General features: G+C 47.0%; 1 protein-coding gene across 6 annotated transcripts in view; it reads left to right on the top strand.

Moving 5' to 3' along the window:
- Positions 1 to 12,285, top strand: part of HNF1B (HNF1 homeobox B) — a gene marked incomplete at its 5' end in the record, with an annotated part of 52,507 nt that overhangs the window by 23,842 nt on the left and 16,380 nt on the right. For all 6 annotated transcript variants that reach the window (XM_084862446.1, XM_084862449.1, XM_084862448.1 and 3 more), the window contains one exon: positions 7,480 to 7,640. In XM_084862446.1, coding sequence (XP_084718572.1) covers positions 7,480 to 7,640 — 161 coding nt within the window. The remainder of the gene's footprint in view (positions 1 to 7,479; positions 7,641 to 12,285) is intronic.

The following is a 12,285-nucleotide window of genomic DNA, read 5'->3' as shown; positions in this document are numbered from 1 at the left end:
TCAACTCAGACTACCGAGGAAGGGAGCGTGGAGCCCTTGGAGTTGAAGTGTAGGCCATTCACCCATCACTTACACATTCAACAAATACTTCTGGGAGCCTTCCAGGCTAGGCTCTGTGCAAGATGCTGAGGCCCTGCCCTCACTGGGCTTTTGTTCATTCCAGTGAGAGATACAGCCAAGTAACAAGTAAACACATAGGATAGTTTCAAACTGCTTTTGAACTATAGACGTCTCAACATATCTGGAGTCCATTTGGAGCTTGTGGGGAGGACGGAGAAGGGTCAGCTTCGAAGGACCACTGACTTGCTGGGAGACCCTTAGCAAGAGGTAGTGAAAATCACCTCTTTCTCTTCGAACCTCAGCTCTCCACTCAGTCACCTGACCATCTCCTCCTCTTCGAACCTCAGCTCTCCACTCAGTCACCTGACCCCCTACCCGTGACACGCTGAGAGGCAGACTGTGTCAAACACTCCCATATGTGAGGGCTTCTCAAGTTCTTAAATGCCAGCCTGGCTTCTAGGCTGAAGTGTCCATTGCAAACCATCTGACGGTAGTGCTGGCTGGTGGAGCTGGTGGCGTTTGTGTCCCTTGTACCTTCCCACAGGTGCACCGTGTACATTAGCTTCTGTTCTCAGCCAAGATGCTTTTGATGGAAGACTTTTTTTTTCCTCTTTTCTTGGTTACATTTGCTTTGATTTTTATAAGAAAACCAGTTTGTGGGCTTCCCCTTAAGTATCACTCCACTTTCACTCCTTGAGTTCAAGAATGTTTACCATCCCTGTAGGCCTGTCTGTGTTTCTCCTCTTATGAATTGGGCTCCTCACTAAGCCACCTCAGGTAGAAAGACATCTGGAATTGAAGCCAGCCCAGTGTTTAAATTACTTTCATCTTGCATCAGCTTTTTCCTCCTGGACTTTCAGATTTTTAAACTCTTTGCCCACATTCTTTAATTCCTGCAGAGGCAGGAATATTAATAAGAACTGGCAGTAGTCCTGTGCTGTCAATGAGGAAACTGAGGCAGCAATGCTAACTCATTTGAGAGCCTTCGTTTCTGGAGTTGTCAGTCTCGAGCCAGGGAATAGTCCACACTCTTTTATTCCAAACGTGTGTCTCAGAAGCGCACTAGGCTGCATCATTCCTGTCTCTGCCTCTCTCCTCAAGAAAGCGATTCTTCTTTGCAAAAAGAGGGAGTGGATTTCTTAGGACGCAGTGCTGGGCCCTCAAGACTGGCTGGTTCCTCTGGGTCCCCTCCCCAATCCTTTTTGGAAAGACAGCGCTGTCTACCCACAACTGATGGACATGGTTGTTTTTTTTTGGAAGGACTTTCTCCTTTGCCTGGAGTCGAATTCCCAGTTTTTAGACCCAACAGTGTTGGTCTGCACTCTGCTCTGCGTGAGGTTAGGAACACAGGGGAAGAATGTGTGTGACAGAGCCCCGGCCCGTTGAGTAATGTTTACTCTGTTGGTGGCTGGGACGCTCGCTCCTGCTGGCAGAGGTCCACCAGCCAGAGGAACATTCCTGCATTATCAGGGATGGGAGATTGGCTTTGAAATGTCAAGGGTGAGAGGCATCCCACCAGATTCTGGGTGCAGCTCCCAGACCCCAGCGGAAGGGACCCCAGGCTTCAGTGCCAGAGACCACACGGGGGCCACGCTGAGCCTGTCATTGCCCGGGAGGCCCCACTTCCCCTCCTCTTCTCGCTAAGTGAGTAATTCTGGCCATGCTTTCCGGGCTGACATTACTCTTCTGTTTGCCCAGCATTTTTCTCTCCCAGGAAAACCCGGTGCTTTTCTAACCTTGCTTTATTCATTCATTCTTCTGGCTTCTGAAGAAGGAAGATCTGTTTGGCCACTTTACAGACAAAAATGCCAAGGCCCCAAAGCTCACAGGCCCAGAGTCAAAGCAGAGATAGAAAGAATTAGTTCAAAGTGTCTAGAGTCTAGACACTGGTGCCTTGTTAATTTCTGGAATTGTGGCATTGGAGTCTCAGCTGCTTTTTCAAGCTCCTGGAGAGCTGGGTTAGACACCCAGGGCTCTATGAACTGTGGTTCTAAGTCCCTGAGCACAGGTTTCTGAACAATCTCTGTGGTTAATTACACACCAAGCAGCTCCCCTCTGTAAGGCAATTGGTGTGTGTCTTTGAAGACAGGTGCACAGCCAGTTCTATAGAACCCAGCATATGCATCATCAAAGCCACCATGTTTTGCCAAATCACACCATAAAACCCACAGGGCTTATGGGGGGAAATGGGGTGGAGGGCACAATACTCAAAAACTCCATCAGTAGCCAAAACCGGTTTGGCTCAGTGGATAGAGCGTCGGTTTGTGGACTGGAAGGTCCCAAGTTCGATTCCAGCCAAGGGCATGTACCTTGGTTGCGGGCACATACCCAGTAGGGGGTGTGCAGGAGGCAGCTGATCGATGATTCTCTCTCATCGATGTTTTTGACTCTCTATCCCTCTCTCTTCCTCTCTGTAAAAAATCAATAGAATATATATTTTTTTAAAAAAAAAACTCCATCAGTGACACCTTTTAAACAGATAAGAATCTAATAGAAAACATCAGCAGGGTTTTACTCCTGTTAAGTGATTAAGGACTAGATAAATGCTGTGAGATAATAAATATGGCACTTGGTCTTGGAAAAGTCCCAAAGTTTGCCTATGGATGTGGGTGTCAGAAGGGTTGCAACTTGTGAGCTACTGTGAAGCGGTGGGCTAAGGGTGATGGAAAATCGGAAGGAAAGTTGTGGCTCCAGATGTGGACAGATGCAGCTTATGGCACATGCAGTGAACTGATGGTGGGCAGTAGACGTTTTTGAGGGGGGGCTGTATGCACGCTTATGCACACAAGTGTGTTTAATGTATTTCTGTGTAGCTCCATTCAGGTGGGTACAGATGTCTGAATTCTACAAATGCGAAATTCATGTTGCATTTAAACTATTTTCTAATATATCAGTAGACGTGAAAGAAATCACACTTTCAGTACAAACTTTACTGCAGAACCGACTATATTTTCTCTTTCTGCCAGAGGGATGCTTCCTTGTTGTGAGGCATGAATACTCAAAGTTGCTGAAGGTTCATTCAATAATTAGTCCCCATTTCAGGCCTTCTGGTAGGCTCTGAGGATGCAAAAATGAGTAAAAGCCATCTCTTCCTTTAAGAGGGGAAGACAAGTAAAGATATCATCAGAGCATTAAGAGTCTCTACTACATTCCCATACACAGAACGGAGCGGATAACTACCAGGACGAATCAAGGAAAACTTCCCAGAGGAGGTGACATTTAGCTCTCTTACAGGATGTGATATGGAAAAGAAGGGAAGAGCCTATCAGGCAGGAGGAACAGCATAGGCAAAGGCACAGAGGCAGAGGTGGCAGGGCCTGTGTGAGGAATGGCGGGCCCATGTGAAAAAGCAAATGACTTGTCTCTGTCCCACATGCTTCCAGGAATTCAGGAATAGCATCATCATCCATGATGCTGAGGACTAGGAACCGGTGAAAGTTCGTAACCTCGCCGGGGCCTCTGGGATATCTTTAGATCCCAGCTGAGATAACGTCTGCTGCTGGACACCTGCTGTGGTTCACAGGGCCAGGGATGGGGACGTGCTCAATTGGTGACCTGAGCCAGGAAGTGAGTGGAGGGTATATGGCCACCTTCTGGCCTTGTCATTTCTCCTATGGGGCCTCTGGGGCTATTCAGCTGGCATCTTTGGCCCGTTAATATTAAACCAGAGCCCACACAGCATATTTATTTTCAGAGCTTACAATGGTGAAGGAAAAGGAAAGATGACATTTCACTTCCTAACACAGTGCCTGGCATGTGCTCAAATCAGCCTTTCTAAGAATGTCTTTTAGAGAAAGACAGTTCCAAAGGAGGAGGAACGGATGTGTCTTGAGCAACTGCTATGTGCCAAGCATGGCCTGGGTTCTTTGACATCCGTTAACTCCTCAGTCTTCTTCCCAATAAGCTAAGGGGTGAATGTTAACAGTAAAGAAACCGAAGTTCAGGAGGTGAAGTAACTTCCCCAAGGTCACACAGCTATTATGTGGTAGAGCCAAGGTTTAAACCCAGGTTGCCTGGCTCCTAAGACTTCTGCTTTCATTCTCATCTCAAGCCCTCTTCTGAGTTTGTGAAATACACAAGCACCTGGCCTCTCTTTCCTTTAATAAGAGCACCAGCAGATGCCTTGTGATACACCCTCCACCGCCAAACCCCTCCCCAAATCAGGCACTTGGCTGATTACAGGGCCCAGAGTGATTACTCAATTCCAGGTGAGAAAAGCATCAGTGGGAAGGGTTTTAGGTACATGCAGAGCTGATGAATGGCCTCGTGTCTAGTTCCCACCACACTCTACAGTGAAATAGCCCCCTTCCAACCGTGGGAAATCCTCTGGCTTACAGATGAGGAAGCCAGAGTTCACCCAGTACATGGATGGCAGAGTGAAGATCAAAACATGGATTCCTAATGCGCAGGCAGACACTACCCGTCAGCCAGAGGTCTTTAAAGGAATGTACAGAGGTCTAGGCCCATCGGTGCGCAAACAGAGCAGGTCCCCTGTTTTATTTCTCACATGCTGAAGCTCTGCTGGGGAAGAAGACAATGTGTGAAAACCACAGCAACCTTGGGCTGTACAAATGGCCCTTGGCTCTCTCCTGCCAGACTCTCTTGTGAAGAAGGCTTTTGTTTCCTGTGCATATCTTTGGTTAATTATTTTTAAATAAATAATTATGTAGCCTGTGGCAGGGGAGAAGCCTCCCAGTGACCCATATTTGATCATCAGCGGGCTGGCCCTCTTCCTTCAGCCAAACTAAATAGGCTACAACCAGAGTCTGTTTGACTTGAGACTGAATCGATGATGGGGACAGGCTGGGGGCGAAAGCACACCTGACTCCCAGCGTTATCACCACTCTCTCAGGAGCAGAGCATCTTGGGGAGGTAAATAGCTAGTCAGGGTGTCAGAGAAAGCAGGAGAAAGACAAAGGGAAGTCCAGTTCCTCCAAAAGGAGAGGAGAGGACCAGAGGGCCTCTGTGGTCCATCAGGTTTGGATGCTCTGGAAACTATTCCCCATGGATAGGTAATTCCATTCAGTGCTTAGAACCTGCCTTACGTTGTCTAGAATGCTTGAGTCTTGGGCACATATTTTGGGGTCTATTCCTATACCAACACCTTCCCCCAGCATCTCCCTTAGTGGTTGCCATTTATTGAGCATTGTGCTAGGAACTTTCTAGGTGATATCTCTAATATGAAAATAGGAAAGCATTCTCTCCATTTTATGAGAGGAAACTATAAGGCACAGAGAGAAAAATTTCCCAAGATTACACGTATGTTAAGAGCAAAGTCAAGATTTGAACCTGAGTTTGTCTAGCTCCATAGCCCACAGTCTTCCCACCGCTCCTCCTCGTTAGAAAATTCTTTCTTTCATCGATTTGAAATCTGCTTCCCTCCTTTCCATTGAACATAACTCTGACTTCTGAGCTCACAAGCTTCGGGTCTTTCTTCCTCCCTATAACAATACTGTGGGCTAATGGGAGTGGAGAAAAAGGACCTCATTTAATCCAGTGGGACAAAGGAGAGGGTGATAAATAGGAAAGCAGGGGGTTGCAGGTCAGCGCAAAGGAAGACAGACAGGACTAGGCAGGGGTGCTGATTTGGAGATGTGGAAGCCTTCCTTTCTTTAACTTCATGGCTCCTAATTCCCCAAAAGTGTAAAGGCCCAGACCAATAGCTACTGAATGTTAGTGCTGCCCCACTATCAACACCGCCCCCATTAAGAGCCCCTTGAATCAAAGGATGGGGAAAACAACCAATAGTAGAAGCCCGTAGAGCGTGCGTTCAACCACTTGATAGTCAAACACGTGGCTCTTGAAGGTTAGAGCCCTGCTTTAGCACTTATTTGTCTTCTCCCAGCCCTCATAAGCTTCAGGCCATATCAGCTTTGGATAGTGTCCTTTAGGGGATCCAAGGAAAACTGGCTTGGGTCCCCTCTTGGCAAGCTTTATCTTAGTGGATTGGAGGCTGCAGGTTATGACAGCTTACCTGGCTTCTGGGGGGACTGTGTAGCCTCTTTGGGAAGGAGCAGAGGGGGGGAGGGGGAGAGACAGATAAGCAGAATTAATGTACTTTATTTTTTATTTTTATTGTTTGAAGCATTACAAATAATAGTACTTATATCTCCTTTTTTCCCCCCTTGACCTCCCCCCAGCATATGCCTTCACCTGCCCCCCGTTGTCTTGTAAACATTGGTTATGTCCATATGCATGCATACAAGTCCTTCGGTTGATCTCTTACAGCCCGCCCCCCCCCCCCCCCAACCTCCCATGCCTTCCTGCCGTAGTTTGACAGTCTGTTCAATGGTTCTTTATCTCTATAACTAGAATTAATATACTTTAAAAAGTTATGTTTTATCTTGGGAAACTGGGCAAAAGGAGAAGGACAGCCAAGTAGTTGGCCCACCTCTCCAAACGAGTTCATGCCTAGAACATCCAGTCTGCCTCCCTTGCACAACAGCATCCCCCAATTCTTTTTTTGTCAAACCCAAAGCAAAACACAAAAACACTCTCTACGCTTTGAGCTTAGGGTGAGTTGCCCAGCCACACCAGCTTTGTCTTTGGCTATCTAGTGGGCACATCAAGCAAGACTTTGATTCTGCAAACTTACCCAGGTTCTTTGTCCAGCTTCTGCTTCCTTCAGTTGTCTGATCTCTACCCAGCATCTTCCCTTTCCTGAGCAAGAGGGTGGGTCAGGGCAGTAAGGTTATATTCAAACATGCTTGGTTCTCCCCTCCCTTACAGACCAAACCACAGTACTTACTAAGCACCTACATCCCACCTGTGTGCGCTGCTGCCCCATCCCCCAGCCTGCCCCTGTGCCCTGAAAGTCAGCCAAAGTGGACCCATCAAAGGAATGGGAGTCCCAGAGCCAGACTCCTAGCTACAGCCCCATCCCTGTCCAGCTTTGCCTGTGACCCCCAGGCCTTTTGGGCTCAGCCAAAACAGTGGTGCACAGAGACGGATGCATTTTGCTATGGCTCTTTCAAGGGTCATTGGGCGAGTGCCTCTTTGTCGAATAGGTTAACTCATACTTTGCAACCACACATAGCCGAGAGATGCATTTTGAAGAATAAAAAAAATATTCCAGGCAGAAAGGAAAAAACCCTGAATCCTAAAAGAACTATGCTAATGCAACAACAAGCAGAATTCATTCACTTGACACGTATTTACTGAGGTGCTACCAAGTGCCAAGCCACTGGAGATGCACCAATGAGCAAAATGTCCTGCCCACATGGAGCTTATATTGCAAAACCCAATAAAGGCCTTTCCCCTAGAAAAAGGCCGCCAATATTTCTTGTGGGTAGACAGAGGAGAAGAAAGCAATTTTGTTTTCCTGTCATCCACTCTTGAGAACAAGGGGAGGAGTGGAGTTAAGTATTCTGGGGCCCTGGTGGCACTAATGTTCACGGTTGGGTCTGCCTTGTTTTGCAGGAGTGCGCTACAGCCAACAGGGAAACAATGAGGTCACTTCCTCCTCTACAATCAGTCACCATGGCAACAGCGCCATGGTGACCAGCCAGTCTGTTTTACAGCAAGTCTCTCCAGCCAGCTTGGACCCAGGCCACAATCTCCTCTCACCTGATGGTAAAATGGTGAGTACACCTGGGCCATTGTAGCTCTGGAGCTGATAAGATAAGAGGCAAAACAAACACAACTTCTCACAAGGCCTGCCTCAAACAATGAACCATTGTAGCCCTACTGAGGAAGATGGGGGCTGCCCAGATTCAGAATGGAAAGGTAGAATGGGTGACCCAGCCTTTGGCGGGTGGAAGAGGTGTTCGGTTTGAACCCAGCCAATAAATCTGACAGAGCTCTGCTCTCATTTTATTGATCGAATGCCTCATAAAGGAGCAGGCCGGGTGGGACACTGTTTGCTTTGGAGCTGCCAATGACATTTGTGTTGATAAAATGTTCATTCACCACCACCCCCAACCCAAGGCCTCCCAAGCCAGTTTTTCTAACCCAGAGAGGGCCTCGCTTTTTCTCACCAAACACTGGTGCTGGCAAGGAAAGTAATTAAGTCAGGATTTAGTGGATGGCAGGTGGGGAGAGCCTTCTTGAACAGGGATTTTGAAGAGCATTGGATGACATGCTAGTGACGATCTGGCACAGAATGGCACATGGGGTGGGGCAGTGCTTACAGGGTGGGTGAGAAGCACCGACTTTGAAGTTACAGTGACAATTCAAAACCAAGCTCCAGCACTTACTAGCTGTATAGCCTGGAGCAGGTTACTGAGCCACTCCAGGTCTCTTTCTCATCTATAAAATGGAGGTAATAACAACAGGGCTACTGAAGAGACAAAGGCGGTACCATGGGAAGTGCTCAGCGCTGTGTTTGGTAAGGTAAATATTCAATAAGTGACGGTGTTGCCCAGCTGGTGAGGCTCAGGGGTTGAGCGTTGACCTATGACCGGGGAGGTCACAGTTCCATTCCCCGTCAGGGCACACGCCAGGGTTGCAGGCTCGATCCTCAATAAGGGGCCAGCTGATCAATGAGTCTCTCATCATTGATGTTTCTCTCTCTCTCCCTCTCCCTTCCTCCCTGAAATCAGTAAAAACATATTTAAAGGGGGGGGGGGGCAGGGGAGGGGAGTGGCAGTATTGTTGTTATGTTAACATCAGTGTTATTCTCTTTGAATGACATTTTCTATATCCATAACCACAGTCCATGCCCAGATGTAAGTTAAGCACACTTGGTGAGGAATGGACTCTCTGAGTTTGAATTTTCAAGGTTCGAATCCTCTAGCAGCACAATTACAGGGGAGAGCGGCCCATGAACAAACACAGGCATTACGACATCGGTAAGGGTAGGAAATGGAAAACTTTAGTCTTTGGTCATGCTCCATGTTTCAGGCAGAGCGAGGAGGGGAGGGGGGGGGGGCAGGTTCCTGGCTTCTATGCTCAAGGTGGAGCTGCATGTATTCCCTCAAGGTGTCTGACCCAGAGGCGGTGGAGGCCGGAGTGGGGGGAAGGGCCAGGGAGCAGATGCCATTTTAGACCTTGATGTGTGTGCTGTATGGGCAACACAGGAATGGTGAGTCACAGGTGATTGAGTCCCAGCTCCCCGGAGGGAAAACAAAGTGTAGTTTCTGAGGAGAGAGCTGGCCTGGCCAACTCTGGTTTCAGGGCACCCGAGCTGATCTCCCTGGCGGGGCGTCTGCAAAATAAGGGAAAGGGGGTCCCTGGGGGAGGCGTTTTGCAGCCTCCTGGCTCCCCCTTTTGCCTTCAGCTTCTCCATGGAGAACAGATTGTCTCGGCTACCTTGTGAGAGGCACAGGCCAGTCTGTATGAGTTCTCAAGAGTCACTTTGAGACCCAAACAAGTAATTACCCAGGCTTCCTTGGAGAAGGGGCCTTGTGGAAGAAAGAGGTCTTGACTTCTCAGTGGATGTTTTCCTTGGAGTTTCCCTTTGAACCCTCCCCCTGGACCTCCTAAGAGGCAGCCTGCCTCACCCAGGCGAGGCTACCCCAAGGGCAGCCTGCAGACACGCTTTCTTTTTGCTGTTCTGCTTGACAGTGCCCTGATGGGCAGTACATTGTTGGACTGACGACTGACCAAGACAGCACACCTCAGCCTTGGCAAACACCTGGAAGCTTGTGTGCAGGAACCAGCTTTTCACCCGTCTCCAACACCCTGGCTCATATGTTACGTCACTATTATTGGAAACGTTCATTCAAGCGTCTGTTTTCTGTTAATATCTAACAGATCATGGTCCACCAAGGCAACAATAATTCAGGCAGGGGGACCAGTGTGTCCAAATCTTGGGCTCTGTTGTTTATCAGCAATAGGATGGGTATTGCTCAATTTCAGTTTCATCTGTAAAATGAAGGGGAAAAAGGGGGTCATGGGTATGAGAATGGTTTATCGCTCCGCTGTTCTTTGGGTAAGGCCTGTACAAGGAATGTGTGCTTTCAGTAGGACTTGCATTTGCAGTCTTCCTCCAGATACTGGTTTTGGAAATAATGCTGATCCATTTGCGCTTCGTTTTGTACTCTCTGTGCCCCACCCCTGCCCAGATGGCATGCGTTGACAAAGAGCTGGCCAGGGCTAGGGTTGCAGTCTGTGCATGTTGAACCTTGTGGGGTTTTTTTAAAGCATTTACTGGCTATTTTCACAGCATCAAAGCAGTGTGACCTAATGGCGAAAAGCTCAGGCCTCGGAGTCAGGTAGTTGCTTTCAATGCCAACTCTACCACTTGGGCACATTTGTGTGCAAAGTAGGGAGAATAATACCGACCTCATAGGTTGTAGGCAGGTAAAGCATCTGGCATAGTGAAAGGACTGCACTTGGCAGCATTAATTCATGTTCTCTGAATTATCATGTAAGGATCATGACTGATATCCTCAGCAGCCCCCTGGCTTCCATTCGTTCTGGAGGCAAATAAAAGATAATGGTTGCAGCCCTAGCCGGTTTGGCTCAGTGGATAGAGTGTGGGCCTGAGGACTGAAGGGTCCCAGGTTTGATTCTGGTCAAGGGCACGTACCACAGTTGCAGGCTTCATCCCAGCACTGGTCAGGGCACACATGGGAGGCAACCAATCAATCTGTCTCTCCCAAGTCAATGCTTCTCCCTCTGTGTCTCACCCCTTCCCTAACACTCGGGAGGAAAGAAAAGAGGGAGGGAGGTAGGGAGGGAGGGAGGGAGGGAGGGAGGGAAATAATGGTTGCATTTTAGAGTGGGAAGGAATTTGACCAAGATTACCCAGACATAGTAAGTGGGTGTTATTTAAACTCCAGCAAAACTGGGTTTGGATTCTGGCTTCCTCGATTACTAGTCAAATGACATAAACTAGTTTCTCAATTCTTTGAAGATCGTTTTCTTAATCTGGAACATAAGGGGAATCATCATAATGCCTTCCCTCTTGGTGTCGGTATCTCTCCAGGACAGTCAGTGAAAGCACTTTACGAATTCTACAGCCATCCACGTTTACGTTGTTTGTATCATTGTCACCCACGTTTCTTTCACCACTAAACCCAAGAACTGGCAGAGATCACTGTCACTTCTTTGACTTTTTCTGAAGGACTGCATTACCCAAGGAAAGTCTGAAGGCACATTACTGACTTTTTTTTTTTTTTTTTTAATGACTCTGACATTTTGAAAAACAAGTTCAGCGAACAGGCTGGTTTTCTCTTGTTTGATGTGGCTGGAATTCCTTCTTGGTCACATGACCCCTAACTCACTTCTTGATGCTCATTTTGAAAACACAAACAAACCTGTTTGGTTTTTTCTTTCTTTCTTTTTCAAATTAACCTTGGAAGCTATGGGGCTGATCAGAAGGGCAGGAGAGGAGGGAGATGGTATCTTACCTCGGTGCTGGTGGGAGACCTATAATCCGAGCAGTTCTGGGTAACAAGAGATAGAAGAAAAACTAGACTACATCTGATGTGTGTATCCTAACCCTAAAGCACCTCTCAGGATTCCTGATGCCATCCAGAATGTCTGGATTAATTCAGAATGGGGGGGGATGTCTTAATAATTTTTAAAAATTATGTTAAAACTGTAAATTGTAGTCTGGTTTGTCATGAAAAAAAGAGAGAGAGTGTGTATGTGTAACTGATAGTTTCTTATAATTAATGGGAAAACATTGGAAGCATTTCTGGTAACATCAGAATCACAGCAAGTACATCGATTACAGCTGTTATTATTTAATACCAACCAATGCAATAGGACATGTACACATATTAGTACTAGCACATACGAGACCCTATCAGCATTATATGCTTATGATACCATTATACACTTCGAAATGAAAAGAATCAAAATGGAAAAGACACTTTTAGGAATAAATAAAAGGAATCAATTGTCAAGAAAAAGATTCAGAGTGGCCGTGTATAAAGTTAACACATAAATGCCATTAGCTTTTTCTTACTAATCTGCCACTAGAATGTAACGGTAAAACAGAATGGTATACCTGAGGCCCACAGCTCATCTAGCAATACAATATCAGCTACTTGACAAAAGAAAATTCTAATGCATAGTGGAGATTTGAAAAAGTAGAGAAGCTCGATAATAGCTGATCTTCCCCAACCCTTAGTAATAGGTACAGGGGTGGGGAAAAAAACTCTATATAAAAGGTAAAAACTTGAGTTCTAAAGTCTGATAGTCCCAAGCTTAAATACCAGATGTACCATTTACTAGTAGTTGAATCTTAAGCAATTTGCATGTCTATGCTGAGCCTTAGTTTTTCCATCAGTGAAATGGGAGTGGCAGGAGCATCTGCCTCATGGGACTATGGTG

The sequence above is a fragment of the Pipistrellus hanaki genome (assembly GCF_964339955.1).
Source record: "Pipistrellus hanaki genome assembly, chromosome: 16".
NCBI lineage: Eukaryota > Metazoa > Chordata > Mammalia > Chiroptera > Vespertilionidae > Pipistrellus > Pipistrellus hanaki.
This window is presented reverse-complemented; position numbering and strand designations above follow the sequence as displayed.